The 17,215-nt window shown below is 50.0% G+C and overlaps 3 protein-coding genes across 4 annotated transcripts; 2 read left to right on the top strand and 1 right to left on the bottom strand.

Annotated features, from left to right (window-relative positions):
• The first annotated feature begins 53 nt into the window (after nucleotides 1–53).
• LOC11175840 (stearoyl-CoA desaturase 5) lies at nucleotides 54–4,318 on the top strand. The gene is made up of 4 exons (XM_003436319.2): nucleotides 54–1,484; nucleotides 2,931–3,453; nucleotides 3,545–3,768; nucleotides 3,850–4,318. The coding sequence occupies exons 1-4, from the start codon at nucleotides 1,118–1,120 to the stop codon at nucleotides 3,924–3,926; spliced, it is 1,191 nt and encodes a 396-aa protein (XP_003436367.1). The 5' UTR covers nucleotides 54–1,117; the 3' UTR covers nucleotides 3,927–4,318.
• A 2,358-nt stretch (nucleotides 4,319–6,676) lies between these two features.
• LOC1272896 (ribosome production factor 2 homolog) lies at nucleotides 6,677–8,079 on the bottom strand. Its single transcript, XM_311825.6, has 3 exons — nucleotides 7,854–8,079; nucleotides 7,564–7,779; nucleotides 6,677–7,489 (listed from the first exon to the last, which is right to left on the bottom strand). Exons 1-3 carry the CDS (start codon nucleotides 7,871–7,873, stop codon nucleotides 6,724–6,726), a joined length of 1,002 nt encoding a protein of 333 aa, XP_311825.5. The 5' UTR covers nucleotides 7,874–8,079; the 3' UTR covers nucleotides 6,677–6,723.
• A 78-nt stretch (nucleotides 8,080–8,157) lies between these two features.
• LOC1272904 (ATP-dependent RNA helicase bel) lies at nucleotides 8,158–16,999 on the top strand. Of its 2 annotated transcripts, none has more exons than XM_061649534.1 (4): nucleotides 8,158–8,299; nucleotides 9,318–9,986; nucleotides 13,584–15,942; nucleotides 16,032–16,999. In XM_061649534.1, the coding sequence occupies exons 2-4, from the start codon at nucleotides 9,942–9,944 to the stop codon at nucleotides 16,139–16,141; spliced, it is 2,514 nt and encodes an 837-aa protein (XP_061505518.1). In that variant the 5' UTR covers nucleotides 8,158–8,299; nucleotides 9,318–9,941; the 3' UTR covers nucleotides 16,142–16,999. The 2 variants fall into 2 exon arrangements, with proteins under 2 accessions (XP_061505518.1, XP_061505519.1); XM_061649535.1 differs by lacking the exon at nucleotides 8,158–8,299 and adding an exon at nucleotides 8,789–9,011.
• The last annotated feature ends 216 nt before the right edge of the window (nucleotides 17,000–17,215 follow it).

The following is a 17,215-nucleotide window of genomic DNA, read 5'->3' as shown; positions in this document are numbered from 1 at the left end:
TTTGTTTCGATTGCGAGCAACGAATGCATCGCAAAACAACATTCGAGTCAGTTTGGCCAAGCGTCGTACCCTTCCACCGTGACACGCGTCACGGTTGTTTGGAATTACTATTATCTAAGTAGCTTATCATGAAACAATCCGGCCTTCCTCCGTCCACCCCAATGATTGAATGAGTTCCCATTTTTCGGCAACGCGCACACGTTTGACAAAACCCCTCTAAAAACAGATCTGCTCCCCACCGCTTTGGCTCTCACTGCATCAGCCACCAAACGTTAGTAGCTGCTGGGTGACTTTGTTTCGCTGAGTGGCCTGGCACGGAAAGAAATGACGATAAACAGATACACTTTAACAAAACTAAAAAAAACAAAAGCTCTTCCCTCTCACCGGGCGTTGGGGTCTGCAACTCCAAGCAGCCCAAGATGCGCACCAACAGTGACGCAAAACCAAGCCGCCACCGTGTGAAGTGTGTGTGTGTGTGCCCGTACCGAACGCTGTGTTGGTGCGTCAGTTTTGTGGGCCCGTGCGCGTTCGGCTCGGTTTGGGTTCTCACCCGAAAAATGTTATATATAAGAGGCGCAGACCAGGTGGCCCACAAACCAAAGACGTCGATGGTAGACGGTCGGTGGCAGACGGTTGAACTATCCAAAATTTCTGCACGTGCTAATATCCCGAACCGTCAAACGCAGAAGGTAGAGCGTTAAAAACAGCACCAAAACCACCCGAGGACAACGATTAGACTGGTTAATCGTGTGAGATCGTTCGCCCACTGGTCCGCCCGAAGGACCCATGACTGGATCTCCGGGTTGTTTTCCCAAATTCTTCGCGAAACGGCAAATGTGATCATTAACCTGCGCGTCTGCCCAAAGTGACAGTCTGTGTCTGTGTGTGCGTGCGCGCGTGTCAACATATATACCGGAATAGCAAGAATTCTTGCCTCCAGGGGTTTCGAGACCTGTGGCAAACAGTCTAGTGTGGTGTGAACTGTTGTACGAAGTGTTTGCTTCGAGCTGCTGCGCTTGTGCTCGTGATCGTGAAGCGAAGTGTAGAGCGGTTTTGGTGTGACGGGACTTCTAGGCGAACTTTATACCCGTGGTGCAATTGTTGTGTGGTGGGCACAATGACGGTCGCAACCACAACCGAAACCGTCCCCGGGACGGTCCTGGCCGCGCAGGATGTTAACGTGACCAACGCACCGAAACCGGACGCGGGCAACGATTTGAACAACAACTCGCACGGCAAGGACATGGGCGACAGCAAGGAGCTCACCAGCAAGGATCTGGACGACTATCTGCATCATTACAACAAATGGCAGCAGAGCCGGTTCGGCCGAGCCCTGCAGCAGTGGATTGCGGACCATCTCGGGCTGAAGTTCGATGCCGAGATCAAGTGGAAGAACGTGCTCATGATCGGTGGGCTGCATCTGACCACGGTCATAATGTTCTTCAAATACGTCTGGTACTCGACGCTGACGACGTGGCTGTGGGGTAAGTGTTTCCGTTTTTCACTTCAGCGTCCGAATCCGGTTTCTAGAAGCTTCTCCCCACACTTAGAAGCGCGCGCTAAGATGCACGCGTTAGAAAAACAAATAACATGAGCGATAAAACAAGCGACGAACCCTTGTTCGATACACGCGGAAGCTTGTATCGCCAGGGTCACTGCAGACCTAATTCATTCGGTCATTTGATTGTCGCAGTCGGAAGAGGATAGCTGATTGGTTCACGGCATAGCATAGACCCGTTTGTAACCTTCACACATCTACGGGCAGGTTACACTGCGCCACAGGAAACCGTTTTCCTAAATAGATGCTTCCAAAAACAAAATCGTCCCCTGCAAACGAAGCAGACCGATGAACGACCAACTCCTCCATTAGTATTTGTGAGCTGCTCGCACAGCTCTTTCTCTTGGCCGGGCTTATCACCCTAACGGAAGAATCTGCTATGCTAATGGGGGAGAGATTTGAAACCCATCTGCGATAGAAGTTTCTCCACTCGCGCAAAATGTCTCATATCGCTCCAACTTTCCTGGCCCGTTCGAAGCCAGGAAGATGCCGCATCAAAAACGATTCACCACAAGCTCAATGTTCAGCTCCATCGCAAAGGTTCATTATAATTTCAAATTCTGTTACCAACTCCCAGACGTTTCTTGCTGCTGCTGCTGCTGCGCGCAGTTGGTGATTTCACCCAGAGCGCACATCAAACGCGTTCGATCGCGCAGCATTTTGGCTGAGCCGCTAAACCAAAAAAACAGGTTTGTTCGAGAAGCAAACTTGCGTCACAATAAAAGCGCGCAGATTTTAAGCCATTAAAGTGTCGTTAGTACCTGCCCTGCTAGCTGCCAAACTTTGGTTGGTGGTGAAGAATTGGAGCATACATTTTCTCCGTTAAAGTGGTTTAACAAACACGCCAAGAACAGGGTCGCAGCGTGTCAGTGTGGAAGGTAGCGACACGAAATAAACATTCCACCGGAAAAGTACCCAAAAACAAACTGGCTCTAGTAGGTTTTGGTGAAGATTTCGAGGTCACGCGTGAGGTTGCGGAAAACGCAATCGATCCGTGGCGATCTGTTGTGGCACAGGCGTTTGAAGAGGAAAGTCCCATTCCAATACTTCCCCTTCAAAGACGGTGCGTCATACCGCCCCTGAGAGCTCGGATGACACGTGGTTGCGTTGCATCCGGTGCATAGAAACGTTGATTGATGCGTGCATATTGCCGTAACTGTACCGTTACGCTGCTGCATCCTTTGAAAGTTGCATGATTTTCGGACACCCGGCTCACCCGGGTTCGGGGTGTGGCAATATTGGTCGCCTCACACTATGTCACACTTAATAGCCGTTTTTTTATTAAATCCTCTTCTTCTTTTCGATAAATTTCCACTTTCACTCTTCACACGCGCTCTAACACGATTACGCACCCCCGTTTTGTGACGCACAGGTTTCTTCGTCGGCGGCTGTGCCGGGTTCGGCGTTACGGCCGGTGCCCACCGGCTCTGGACGCACCGGGCGTACAAGGCGAAGCTGCCGCTGCGCATCATCCTGATGTGCTGCTACTGTCTGTCCGGCCAGAACAGCCTGTTCGACTGGGTGCGGGACCATCGCATCCACCACAAGTACTCGGAGACGGATGCCGACCCGCACAACTCGAACCGGGGCTTCTTCTACGCCCACGTCGGCTGGCTGCTGATCCGCAAGCATCCGGAGTGCATCAAGAAGGGCCGGCTGATCGACATGTCGGACGTGCTGGCCGACCCGGTGATCCAGTTCCACCAGCGCTACTTTATGGCGCTGAAGATCCTGTTCACGTTCCTGGTGCCGTCCATGGTGCCGTGGCTGTTCCTGGGCGAACCGCTCTACCTATCCTTCCTGGCCAACTGTCTGCTGCGGTACGTGCTGACGCTCAACTTCACCTGGCTGGTGAACAGTGCGGCCCACATCTACGGCAACAAACCGTACGATAGGTAGGTGTTGCAGGGTTGCCGGGATTGTTTCATTATGATCACTTAACTGAATTTGCCATTAACGCGACGCGCTATTATTACGACCCCGCAGTCGCATCCGACCGGCCGAAAACCGTGCCGTATCGATCGTGTCGATGGGCGAAGGATGGCACAACTACCATCACGTGTTCCCGTGGGACTACAAGGCAGCCGAGATGGGCCATTACTCGGTTAATGTGACCACATTCTGGCTAGACGTGTTCGCCAAGATTGGCTGGGCGTACGATTTGAAGGAACCGTCCAAGGAGCTGGTGCGCCGCACGTTGGAAAAATACGGTAAGTACCGACTATGGGCTCGCGCCATCATTTACTCGCCCATAATTCTTATACCTGTTTCGAATCATTTTGTCACAACAGGGGATGGCACGCACATTACGGCACCGATCGGGCACCTGAAGGAGGTTCCCGAGCAGGAAACGACCAAAAGCAGATAAAGAAGCCCGCGTGCGCCATCTCCACCGGGCCAATCTTCACAGGGTAATCTTGCGAAATTCGATTTCACAACCGGATGCTGGTGTTGGTGCAAAACAGAGCGGAAAAAAAACTCAACGCGATCCAACGGACGAGCAAAAATAAAAACACACACACCCAGAATGCTCTGGCACCATCAAGGCGCACCAAATTAATCTCAAGTGATCGGGCGTTTTTATAATGCTGTTGTGTTTTTATGTGTTTTCCATTTTCGGGGCAATACGGCTTACGGTGCAGCCCGCCCGATGGTAAGCTGGAAATGGGGAGGGCAGTGGGGGCAGAATGAATTGGGAACTGTATTTAAGAATAAAAGAGCTTTTTTAAATAAACAATCAATAGACTGGTTCGTAACAAACGGCTCTGTCAGCAATTTGGTTTTCATGTTTCAACGCATCCGCCATCAGCCACTTTCTCACTCAACCAGCTGACCTAAAAGCTCGCTCTACGACGACCTTCTAGTGTGGCATGCTGTCAGCCATGACGAACGCAAACACACACACACACACACACACACACACACACAAACACGAAAGTAGTCTATCTCCCGTCAAAATAAATACGACTGCACAGATACAGCCGCAAAAGCTAAACCCCCCAAAATGATGAATTTATACCGTCGCAGCAGCAGCAATGACACGCAAAGACAAAAGACTCGTTTTCGTTCGCGTCGGTTCGGCCGTACGCAGCAGCCACCCGGTCGGTCCGCGCGGAATTCGAATGTCTCCTCCGAATGTAACGTAATCGCCCGGGTTGCGCCCTAAAGCTAAAAACCCCCCCTCCGAACGAAAGGAACGAGCGAGATGGAACGGCGACGAGTGTTGCGCAAAAGCGCTCCAGCTACCTTACGCCAGCAAAGACACGCAGGCGAAAAGCGGTGACTGCTAGATTGGGCACAGCAACAACACACGGTCAGCGGTGCGTCACTAGTACGAAGATCAAGTGGCGATCAACATATCACAAACAAAATAGGTTTTACTGTTAAGAGCCAAACCAAAGCTTACTGTTAGTATGAGTTGGAAAGAGAGAAGCGAGAATTTCCGCCTCAATCTGGTGTGACCTTCGAAGAATTTCGTGTTATTAGATAAATATAAAGGTCTGCTCGTAAAGGTTTGTGCAAGGTAAAACCTATTGATTGGAACACACATTCAGCTGGTGGATGATGTTCTTCCGTTTGTTATCTACAACTGAGGAAGATCATCAAAGAGTAGCGTCGCACATCCAATTCGTAACGGTCTTTAAGGCATCTCCAAACCTGCACATTAATGCATGCTTGATGACTTCCTTTCCCGTAAAGGTCACTGCAGCGAATAACTTAGCTTGTCAGGGTAAAAAGCCTGTCCCAATTTTAAAGGTGGAATTTGGCAGAACAGAAGCGCCATTGCATTGTTTACGGCGATGACCATCAAGAATAGAAAATGAATGTCCCCTACCACCATCCACGCTGCATTCCCACGAGCATTTGTTTATGATCGCACAACTTCTTCGACTCGGGTATGAATGAAAATGCTCCCCTTACGGATAGCTGCGTGACGCTCGTCATCCAACGTGCATCGAAAAAAAAACGACCCACCTCGGTGGCAAACCACGTCTAGCCACACTGTCTCGCGTAGTGTCTACCTGCGGCGAATTACCAAAATAAATAGCAAAAAAACGTCTCTGTCAATGAGTACGGTACTTGTCGTACTGCCATTACGCCGCACTTAGGCTGCCGACGCACAAACCGGTTTTCGAGCAGGCGCCACCCGTTCGGTGGGCTCGTTACGGGCGGTTGAACTTATGGTCACAAATTGTTTACGGTTTTTTTGCCACGCGCACTGATCAATTACCTGGGCAATTACTCGGATCAGCTGATTTCATTGAGCAGAGCCGGTGCCACAACCGGTTTACAGCCGTCAATCGTTTTGCGATCAATGATAAAAACGATGCTCTTTTTTAATAGTGCATTCACTTCTTGTTGATGTTGATGTCGAAAATATTTTTTATTTATTTTATTTTTTATTTTTTATTTTTTATTTTTTAATATATGGAATAGTTTTTGCTGTCAAAGGTAGTAATTGAATTGTTTTTTGGTCAATATGTTAATGTGCCATATCTATGATCAATGAGTTATCAATCCTTATCACTACCGAGCATTCAACAATTAAGTGAATCCTCCTTCCACCGAAACCAGTAAGTCCATGTACAAGCACTATTTTATTAATATTTTGGTTCCTAATATTGTTTATACCTTAATCATTGCGGCAATGCCGTCCCTCCTGAATAAAATAATATACCTTTGTATGGCAGCCAACCACCTCCATATGTAATTATTACAAAAAATTGCTTTTACAACATTTGCTGTTCATTGGAACATACGTGTAGAGCTTTGCAAGCTCGCCAATGAGCTTTCAGCGTAAAACTTGTAGTGTTACACGAACCGTTACTATCGGTAACCGTAACGCTTCGCATATTGTCGTACCGAATATCTTGATTTGAATAAGCTGGATGCTTTATTTCCTTCTTGAGATCGCTTTTTTTATTAAAAATGACCAAATTTTAAATTTCTCAGTATTCAAAGCATCTTTGCAGTTTAAAAAGTAACTCTTGATATTTGCTCACTTATTCATTTAGTCATAAAACGGAGAGCAGGTGGAACACAAAATATAGCGGAAATGTGATGCTCACAGACACCCCAATAAACTCCCCAGTACTTTTGTATAAATAAAGCAATAGATTAGTGGAATACAAACGGAATCATTTATTTGCAATCAATAAACCCATTCATTCTTCGCCACTGTCCGCATCCATTCCATCATTCGCCTCCCCGCTCGAGTCCCCATCGACACCCTCGTCCATCGAAGCGTCCGCACTGCCCGAAAGCCGACTCTTCTTATTTGCCCGCTCCGTCCGTTTCTCCTCGGCCGTCTTTCTCAAACCCTTCATCTTTCTGGTCTGCAGTGCGTTGATGTCCTGCTTGCCAACATGCACCCTGCCGTGCACGTTGCCCAGCTCGTCGCGCGTCACGTTCTTCCTCTTGGTTACCCTCAAAATGGCCGGCTGTCTCATCGCCGTCTTGTACAGGCTGTCCGATGCGATCTTGGTCCGGCGGATGGACAGATCGAGCGACGGGCCCATTTCGGTCAGCTCGATCCGAGGCGTCCGCTGGCCGCTCTTCTTCAGCTGTATGCGATACGAGCGCACCAGAATGGTGAGATCGTCCGTTAGCGTGAAGCTTAGCACATGCTCGATGCCCTGCAGACGGATCGATTCGATCTGATCGATCCGGAACATGTCCAGCAGCAGATTCTTGATGCGGCGCAGCTCCTCCGTCAGCTTCCACTTGTAGCCGTTGAATACGATCACGGGCTTGGTGAATTGGGAGATTTTCTCCGTCTTGAACTTTTCCAGCGCCGTGTAGTGGTCGATGCCGAACTCGATCATGTCCAGTACCTGCTCCTCGTAGATGCGGCCCATGATCAGATTGTTCGGTCGCTTTTTCGACGTCGAGCCGAACAGAAACAGATGGCAGTCGTTTGTCTTTGCCAGGCTGCAAATCGAACGCATTCAAACGTTAATTTCTATCACAACCAACACACTGAAATGCAATGCAACAAAACCTACTGCTCCAGTGGTGTAGCATCCTCGAACGGGGTAACGTCGTTGTTTCGTCTCATCATGCGCGAGTTGGGCTTCTTGAACAGGTTCAAATCCTTCAGCGCTTGTCGTATTTCGTTCGAGCACTTGCGGCCTTCCATGATGAGCGTTTTCTTCAGATTTTCGATCGTTTTTGGTTCCCGTTCCTCCAACGCTTTTTTACCCTTGCGGGTGGTCGGTTTCCTAGACGATGGCGAAAACAACATTAGCATTTCCCGTGAACGCGAAGCGACCCCTCGCCCATTCTTCATACTTACTTTACACGCAAAGATGCCATGATCTCTTCGCTTCAATTGTTCCACTCTAACACACAAAAAACACGATTAAATCCACCAACTTTTGTATCGAATCTGTTTCACCCGTGCCTGCTCTTCCAATTTTACAGGTCTACAAAACACATGTCGGCAATAAACAACCAACTGTCAAACGCGGCTGCGGCGAAAAAGCGTAGCCTGTTTTCGCCCGGTCGCACAGTACGGGGCACGGTCGCAGAACGCTCACCCAACACTGTTGCCAACTTGGACGCCCTTTGGAGAAAACTCCGATCTGTGGAAAAGAACGTCGGTAACGTCGTGTCCGTTTTGTATGAGCGAAAACTTACGCTAAATTGTGCAAACCCTCAGCGGAAGTGTATTCTTCGTGCTCGCCAACGTTTTGGCTACGGTTTTGGTGTGTTTGCAGAGACTGACCGTGGGCGGAAAGGGTAATAATTGGTGCACGAAAGGCGTACCTTGCGGTGCGGTTTTCGCAGTGAAAGGAAGAAGCAGTGGTGGTGGTGGTGGTGGTGTCGGTGCTGTTTCACGGCAGTTAGCCCTGACCGTTCGTTTCCTCTCCCGCTCGCCTCTTTGTCAAGCCGCTCGACAAACTCTCCCCAGCTGAATCACACGGCCCTGTGCTGCGGTCTCACTCTCGCTGCCGGCGTCCGTGCTGCGCGTGTAGTTGTGCGTTAGGTGTAGGCATAATCGGTCTTCTTTTTCTATCGGTTCTTCCGCTACCGCCACGACGCGGCGTGTCTTTTCACTCACACCACATGCACCGCCTGTCACGCGCTCACGCACACATCGGCAAAAGAGCAAGCCGGTGTGTGTAGAAGCGAGATCACGTTTCAAGTATGAATGTGCTCTCGCGTGCGTGCGTGTGTGTATGTATATGTAGGTGTGTTGGTAGGGCTTGAACAAAAGAAGCAACGTCTGGCCTGCTCGCCGAACAACGGAATCGAATGAAAGGAAAAAAAAGGAAGAAGAAGCAGACGGGGCGAATTAGTCGGAATAGGTTTTCAGGCTTCGGCAGTCGTAGTAGAGCGGTACGCCGCGTTTGACCGTTATTTTGCGGAGATTTTTGCCAGTTTTAGGAGAAGGTTTTCAGGACAAAGTATTGCTTGTCTTGCACATTTGTTACAAGAGTTTATTGGAAAGGTATATTTAGTTAAAAAAAAATGTGTTTCCAAAAGTTGTGAAATAGATAAGCGGTCGACAAGCTCTAGAACACAGAAGTCCCTTGAACTGCTGGAGGATGATGACCCCGTTTTCCCATGAATGGAGTGTGCAATACGTAGAAGAACATTGTACATGACGCGCTCCTCTCCTCTGTTGCGTTAATTTCCCAAGCCCCCCCTCCCCGTCGAGTGACAAAGACCGGTTGAGGACCTTTTTTCTAAAACAATGAACAATTTGTCTGGCCTTTTGTCTGAACTGTGGTTGTTACTTTTGTTCTAATTTCAGCGGAAAGCTTTTCCCTTCCTTCGTCGGAGCAGAACATCTAAAGAAGAAGAAGCGGAAGCAGTAGCAGCATCCGTTTGTTCCCCCTTTCAACTGTGTGTGCGCGCGCGTGTATATGTATGCAAGTGTGTGTGCCTGTCTGGTGGTGCATTCGAAATCAAAGATACCCGTGACACGACGCTTCGAGTGTATACGTGTGTTGTGTACCAGTGAGTGCGCACACTTCATCTCAAACAAGTGAGAACACACAGTATTTGGAAAGTGTCGGGGCAGCGTGTTGTGCAAACGCTGTGTGCAGTGCTTAGAGAAAGAGCACAGCTTTAAAGGACAACGCTTGATTAAAAAAAAAAACAAGTTTGTGAACATTTTTGAACTATAAAATTGCAGTGAATTTGGTGGCGAGATATCAAACAGAACAGTACGTAATTACTCTTCCCAAGGTGTGCATCGCCGTAAGTGTGTGTGCGCGTGACAGTGTATAGGAAACTAGGGCGTTCGGTAAAACTGTTTCGGTAAAACGGTACCGCTTCACCCCCGCTAAAAAAGAACACTTTTCTCATCGTAACTTTCGTCCCAAATCCTACGGTGGAAGGAAGACAACAAAACTATACGAACGCTCACTGTAATATGAGTAATGCTATTAACCAAAATGGTACAGGTCTAGAACAGCAGGTACGTACAACCATCATCATGAGAAGATAGGGGTGGGGTGGGCTTTATGGGGGTGATGACGGGGTTCTGGGGGGGGGGGGGGGGGGGGTGGAATTATATTGTTCAAAGTCATTTGGTGGATCAGTGCGTGCGTGAGGACGAACGAAAAGGGGAAAGGCACTGAAAGGACAACGAGATTTGAGTGCGTTCCGTGTCAAGGAAGGTTTCATTGTCGCGTGCATTTTATGCGCACCGTCATGATTTTTTTTTGTTCCTTCCAAGCTATGACCTACCCACACATCCAGACGCTTGGGCTGGCGTGCGGTGTCGCGACGACGGCGATGTGCTGTGCGTGCGTGTGTGTGTGTCTGTGCGCGCCTTTGTTAGGTTAGGGTGTGCTGAAGGTGGGTTTAGGGCACGAAAGAGTCCGTCTGGATGTGCCACAGTGAGAGTGAGAGAGAAAAGAAGCTGTTTTTCTCACCTCGTACCGACCTCTAGGCAACCGAACCGGGGGGGGGGGGGGGGGGGGGGTAGCATGGTTACCACCGTATGATTGTGCCTTGTGGTTATTCAGATACCCCCCATCGTGTTCTTAAAAAGACATCCTGCTAGAATTAGAACTAGTAAAAGTAGGCAATTTTTGCTTGCATTGCGCAATCGGGATCGGAAATCGATAGCCGCCCCGGCTATCATCTAACTCTTCCTTTATGTAATTCCATATCCAACCTTAGGCCAGTCGCAGTTAAAATGGCGTACGCGTACGTTCTTCGCTGCACGTAAGTCTTCCCGTCGTAGCGCAACTTGCATATGACAGCACACAGGAGGTGTTATGGTGCAGCAAATAAGCATTACCGCACATAGAGAACGTTTATAATATTGGAAACAAATTGGTGCTACACTTTTGCGAAGATGAGCAAACGAGTTGGCTTCAGTTCATATCGCCACAACGGCGGGGTTCCCTTTGGGCTAGTGAGTGTGCACAGACACATAATACTGTTCGTAGTGGCTGGTACACAGATACACACACAGTCGATGGTACGACAGTCTCGACGTATACCAAGTGTGGTGCGCACATCAAGGTAGTGGTTTTATGCTTGTGTAGCAACTTCGTAACGCAGCTTTCACGAGCATAAAGCGCGTGCAATGCTCTCCCATTTCGCAATTGGCTTCTTTTACCCATTTGGGTTTTCTTTTCCTGTGAATAGCAGCTCCTCTGTCTTTCTTTTACGCATTTCCGTAGCGTTTTTTTTTTTGTATTTCCTTCTCTTTGACGTTCACAGACCCACGGCGGCTTGATTAGTCACGCGAGGCGGTGTACCGTGATTCACTTCACCTGTGTCTTCGCTTCGCGAGTTACCCTGTTCTCTGTCCCCCCGGTATCGAAGGTGTCGTGTTAGCACTCCACGATGTTTGAAAAGATGACGACGCTGTTGTGCTGTTGCCGTGCGTGTGTCGTCTGTTCTCACTCTCTCTTTAAAGTTTCTCTCTCTCTCACTCCCTTACACCCTTATCTTCTTACTAGAGCTGATGTTAGCTAGTGATTTCATATGAGGAAAGCTCAATTCTTCGAGTGCATTAAAGGCAGGGGTAGGGAATTAAAGTATAATTCGTCTCTTCTAATAATAAAATGTTACATTAGTCGTGTTTGTATTGGAATAGGAAACTGATACTAGCAAGAACTAGCAAACACCTTAACCAACGCCAATTGCGATTCGTTATGATTTAACACAATCCGTCGCTTACTTTTCGTTCCCATCGATACACAACCATTTGGTTCAAGAAAAAGGTGGTAATGTCGTCGCACGGCACAGCAACTGCGAAGTAATCTCCGTTGGGTCATTTGAGCTCTAAAACGCATATTTTGCAGTTGACGCAGTTTGCAGCACAGGCCGGAAGGCGATGTGATGTAGCTGACTCCCAATTTGAAATAATAATTTTGCAAATTATGGAAGTATGTTTTCATGAAAATTATGGTCTCCTCATTCATTGCTCTCGGTTGCAACAATTTCCCCATCCTGTTCTCCCATGGTGTGCCTGCGGCTAGCCCTCTCTTATCTCGTGTAACGGTGCCCACTTCAAAATCCCAACAAACCACCATTAGAGCTCGTTCACACATCTCTCTAATGGTGGTGCAGGGTTAGTGTGTGAGTGTATTGTATGCATATGCTTGTACTTTTCGCGCGGACTAAATTCTCAAGCGCAGTTCTAGGTCAAAGCCAGCTTTTTTGTTGTTGTTGTTGCTTTATATGAGATGTGCACGCGCAAGCAAAAAAGCACATACACGGGCAGGCGGCAGCAGCAGGGTGGAATGGTGTTCGATCAATGACACGGTAAAGGATCGTGATAATCGTTTGTGTGTCGTGGTGTCCCTTCCATGTGTAAAAGTGTATGTGCGCGCGCGTGCATCGTCTGGTCACGTTGCGGAAATGAGCGTTGGAATATATAGGGTGTTGTGTTAAAGTCGACTTTGATACTGATACTCAGTGTTAGCCCCGTTCGCTTGACATCGTTTCTCCGACGTGTATGGATTAATCCACATGGAACAGCACCGTTCGAGTAGTTTTGGTACAACAAACTATTTTTATCATTTTTAAGCGCATAATGTGTTGTATTAGATGATTAGGTGGACATAGATTCATTTTAAAATTTGTTGACTAACGGTTTGTAATATGGTTTTTTTTTGGCAATGAGCAAATACGCTAATCACCTCAAGAAATGAGTTATATTGCGTCAGATAAACGCTTTCGCTACGTCACAAATGTGTCTCACATGTTACTACGCCTCACAAATAGCATTTTAAGCTTTACAAGAGGGTACGTGAATATCAACACGCGCATTTAACTAAGACGCGCTGCGCGGAACTCTCGGCCGTCTGTATCCAAGTAGGCACGAAAAAGACGACGTCCATGATGATTTGAGTATGTCGGTCTCTGCTTGCGTAGCGTTTTTTTTTTTTCACCGTCAAGTTTAATGACCTCGTTTTGCCGCGTTACTTTTATGCCCATTGGTTGGTTGGTACGCGAACGAACAAACGGACAATGGACGCCGCTGTCTGCCGCAACAAACACACGCACACACACATACCATACAGATTTTCGCGGTTTCCCTCTTCTACTATTCTTTGTTGGCCATTTTTTCCCTTCCTTCTCTCCTTTCTTTTATTCCATTTCATTGCGCATTTGAAGCCGCGCTTGTTATGTTTCGCTTCTTCTCGATCGTGCTTTGCTGCGCACACAATACGATGAGGGACCCCAACCAAACCGAACCTATCGAACTTTGCAAAATCTACTCCCACGAAGAGGAGTAATGGGGGTGGTGGTGGTGGGAGAGAAGAGAACGCAGCTCGATTATTGGCCTCGCAGGCGTACCCCCGTGTCGGGCGTCGGCACTTTAGTGCATGTTACGGTGGCGTTGGTTTGGATTTACAGGGGTTTTCAGGGGTTCTCATAGTTGTGGGACACTTCCTTGACTCTTTCTTATGTGAAGTGAACTTCATATGATGGAAATTGTACTCTATAGCACCTTTTTTGGACACGTTATCTCCTCATATCATTCTGTCTGAAATGCAAACTAATAAACGCTATCTTCGTTCGCTCTTTTTCCTCCTACCAAATGCAGTTTGCTGGTCTGGACTTGCAGCAGAAGCAGCAGCAACTTGGCGGCGGCGGTGGCAGCAACCCAGAATCCGGAAATCCTAAGCATCCGGCCGGGCGGTACGTACCACCGCAATTGCGAGAATGTGCTGATAGCGGTGGCGACTTTCAACCTGCTGATACCGGTGCCGGCGTTGGTCCTGTAAGCGGCGGCGGTATCGGTGGCGGAGGTGGCAGACGGGGTGGATACGGCGATTCGAACCGGAATCGTGGCGGCGGCGACTTCGGGCGCTACGGCGATCGTGACTATCGCGGAGGCGACTTCAACAGGCGTAGCGGAGGCGGCGGTGGCGGCCGCTATCAGAACGATCGGCGCGGCGGCGACTACGGCAACTATGGCCGCGGCGGTGGCGACCGGGGCTACAACAATGGCGGTGGCTTCCAGCGCGGCGGGGACGGCGGGGGCTATCAGAATTCTGAAGGTTTCGGAGGCGATCGGCGGGACAACAACTGGGGGTCGTACGGTGGCGCTCGTGGTGGTCCGGGTGGCGGACCGGCAGCCGTTGGCCGTGATCGACCCATGGACGGGCCGCCTCAGAATGATCGCTGGCCGGAGCCGGGAGCGGCAATGGGCCCGCCCGGACCGGGCAGCGTCGGCAGCGGTGGCGGAACCGGCCCCGGTGAAGGGCCCGGTGCCGCAGCCGCCGGTGGCAGATCGTTCTACGATCGTGGATCGAACGGCGGTGGCGGACGCTGGCCGAGTGGTTCCGATCGGCGCGACGGCCGCGGTGGCGGCGCCGGAGGCGGAGGATACGGCGGCGGTGGCGGTGGATCCGGACGCGGCCAGATCGACTACACAGTGCTCACCGAGCGGGACGAGCGTCTGGAGGCGGAGCTGTTCAAACACGGCAACACCGGTATCAATTTCAGCAAGTACGAAGATATTCCCGTGGAGGCGACGGGCGACGACGTGCCCGGTCACATCAATACCTTCGACGACATTGAGCTGACAGAGATTATCGATAATAACATAAAGCTGGCACGCTACGACAAACCGACGCCGGTGCAGAAGTACGCGATCCCGATCATCCTGTCCGGGCGGGATCTGATGGCGTGCGCGCAGACGGGCTCGGGCAAGACGGCCGCCTTCCTGGTGCCGATCCTGAACCAGATGTACAAGCACGGGGCGGCCGCGCCGCCCCCGAACCGGCCGATGAACCGGCGCAAGCAGTACCCGCTCGGGCTGGTGCTGGCGCCGACCCGCGAGCTGGCGACGCAGATCTTCGAGGAGTCGAAGAAGTTCTGCTACCGGTCGCGCATGCGCCCGGCCGTACTGTACGGCGGCAACAACACGCAGGACCAGATGCGCGATCTCGAGCGCGGCTGCCACCTGATCGTGGCGACGCCCGGTCGGCTGGAGGACATGATCGGGCGCGGCAAGGTCGGGCTGGACAACATCCGCTTCCTGGTGCTGGACGAAGCCGACCGCATGCTGGACATGGGCTTCGAGCCGCAGATCCGGCGCATCGTCGAGGAGAGCCGCATGCCGGTGACGGGCGAACGGCAGACGCTCATGTTCTCCGCCACCTTCCCGAAGGCGATCCAGGAGCTGGCGAGCGACTTCCTGTACCGCTACATCTTCTTGGCGGTCGGGCGCGTCGGCTCGACCTCGGTCAACATTACGCAGACGATCTTCTGGGTGGAGGAAAACATCAAGCGCTCGCATCTGCTCGATCTGCTGTCGAACATCACCAAGCAGAACGACGGGGACGACGAGAACTGTCTGACGCTGATCTTTGTCGAGACGAAGAAGGCGGCCGACTCGCTGGAGGAGTTCCTGTACAACCACAACTTCCCGGTCACGAGCATCCACGGCGATCGTACGCAGGCGGAGCGCGAGGAGGCGCTGCGCCTGTTCCGCTGCGGCCGCTGCCCGATCCTGGTCGCGACGGCCGTGGCCGCCCGCGGGCTGGACATTCCGAACGTGAAGCAGGTGATCAACTTCGATCTGCCGGCCGAGGTGGAGGAGTACGTGCACCGCATCGGTCGTACCGGCCGTATGGGCAACCTCGGTACCGCCACCTCCTTCTTTAACGAGAAGAATCGCAACGTGGCGAACGGGCTGGTGCGCCTGCTGGCCGAGACGGGGCAGGAAATTCCCGGCTTCCTGGAGGAGATGACCAACAGCCGTAGTTTCGGGGGCAATCGCCGCGGCCGTGTACCGCGCGGCGGTGGTGGCTCGACCTTCGGCTCACGAGATTACCGTCAGCAGAACAGTGGCCGCTCGGGCGGTGGCTCGCGCGATCATCGCCCAATGGGCGGTGGCGGTGGTGGTTCCCGCGGTGGTTATGGCGGCGGTGGTGGCGGTGGCGGTGGATATGGCGGTAAGTGAACGGGAGATTGTTCGCTTCTCATGCCCCTCCTGTTGTAAATGTGTTTTATATGTACGATGTGTGTTTTCTCTTTTTCGTAGAACGTGACGACGGCTACGGACGCAATGGTGTTGGCGGTGGTAGCTATGGAGGAAGCTACAGCAACAACGATGGCGGCAACGGCGTCGACTGGTGGGGCGATGGTTACTGAGGCCACCCACAGCGCAGCATCCGGTAAAGCGCTGCATGCGGGCTATTTTGTACCGCATTATTAGTGTCGGGTGCAAAAGATAGTTGCATCAAGATAGCAACAACAACAACAATATAACAAAAACATACTTGCTCTAAGTTAATAAAAAAACTCTCACACGCATTATGCAACAACAGCTACGAAAAAAAAACACACAAATAAATTACACTTGCAAAGTATAACTAATCGGCAAACAAATCGTCTGTAGAGAAGAGAAAACAAGGGTTAGGAACAAAGGAGAGAAAATGTTTGCAAAAGCGCAGCGCAGACGTTAAGTCAGCAAAAAAAAAGAACACCATGATATGCGAGAGTCTCATTGAAAGCAAAAACACTGTTAATCAGGATCAGATATGAGACACAAGCGCGAAGAGTACGCGTGTGTGTGAATCAAGGAAGCAAAAAATGGAAAAAAAACAACAGGAAAAAAGGAGGTAGAGATAGTAGGAGAAACATCATTCGATACGAAGAGTACAGGATGTGTGCAAATGTATGCGAGAGCTTCTTGAAGGGAGAGCAAAAAGATAGATAGGGAACATCTATTTAGCGTACAAAATGGAGAGAAGAGAGAGTGTCATGTACAACAGAAGTTTAGTTCTCTCTCAGATCAGAACAAAGCTGATACACTAATGCACATCTGCGCGCGCAAACCATGGAAAGTTAATGGATGAAACTAAAAACGAAACACGTGTAAAACTCACTCTACTCTACTGCAGAAAGTGATTGCAGGACAACAAAAAAAAAAGAAATCACACCCCGTCAACAACTGAAATATGAAGAAAAAAAAACTTGGCAGTGAAGCCAATTATTGAACTTCCCGAACATTTTATGTTTTACACTTATTAATACACCTTTCAATTATAAGTAGACACACATACACAAAAAAAAACAACGCTAACGGACGATTGATATTCGAATGGTACGAAAGAACGGCGATCGCAGCACTTGTGCAGCAAAGGAGAAACAGATCATTTCTTCTCATTTACATTGGAAGAAAAACAGCGCATGGGAAGAAGCGCATTGCCATTTGTGTTCTAT

The sequence above is a fragment of the Anopheles gambiae genome, chromosome 2 (assembly GCF_943734735.2).
Source record: "Anopheles gambiae chromosome 2, idAnoGambNW_F1_1, whole genome shotgun sequence".
Taxonomy (NCBI): domain Eukaryota; kingdom Metazoa; phylum Arthropoda; class Insecta; order Diptera; family Culicidae; genus Anopheles; species Anopheles gambiae.
The sequence above is the reverse complement of the archived record's forward strand: the minus strand, read 5'-3'. Positions and strand labels throughout refer to the sequence as shown.

What these genes read in the sequence shown, in the direction of transcription:
- LOC11175840 (XM_003436319.2), top strand. Translation starts at nt 1,118, where the DNA reads ATGACGGTCGCAACCACAACCGAAACCGTCCCCGGGACGGTCCTGGCC. An exon ending in GCTGACGACGTGGCTGTGGG is followed by an intron (nt 1,485 to 2,930) that starts GTAAGTGTTTCC and finishes TGTGACGCACAG; the next exon opens with GTTTCTTCGTCGGCGGCTGT. An exon ending in CCGCACGTTGGAAAAATACG is followed by an intron (nt 3,769 to 3,849) that starts GTAAGTACCGAC and finishes TTGTCACAACAG; the next exon opens with GGGATGGCACGCACATTACG.
- LOC1272896 (XM_311825.6), bottom strand. Translation starts at nt 7,873, where the DNA reads ATGGCATCTTTGCGTGTAAA. An exon ending in ATGGCATCTTTGCGTGTAAA is followed by an intron (nt 7,780 to 7,853) that starts GTAAGTATGAAG and finishes GCCATCGTCTAG; the next exon opens with GAAACCGACCACCCGCAAGG. An exon ending in GATGCTACACCACTGGAGCA is followed by an intron (nt 7,490 to 7,563) that starts GTAGGTTTTGTT and finishes TTCGATTTGCAG; the next exon opens with CCTGGCAAAGACAAACGACT.
- LOC1272904 (XM_061649534.1), top strand. Translation starts at nt 9,942, where the DNA reads ATGAGTAATGCTATTAACCAAAATGGTACAGGTCTAGAACAGCAG. An exon ending in GTACAGGTCTAGAACAGCAG is followed by an intron (nt 9,987 to 13,583) that starts GTACGTACAACC and finishes TACCAAATGCAG; the next exon opens with TTTGCTGGTCTGGACTTGCA. An exon ending in CGGTGGCGGTGGATATGGCG is followed by an intron (nt 15,943 to 16,031) that starts GTAAGTGAACGG and finishes TCTTTTTCGTAG; the next exon opens with AACGTGACGACGGCTACGGA.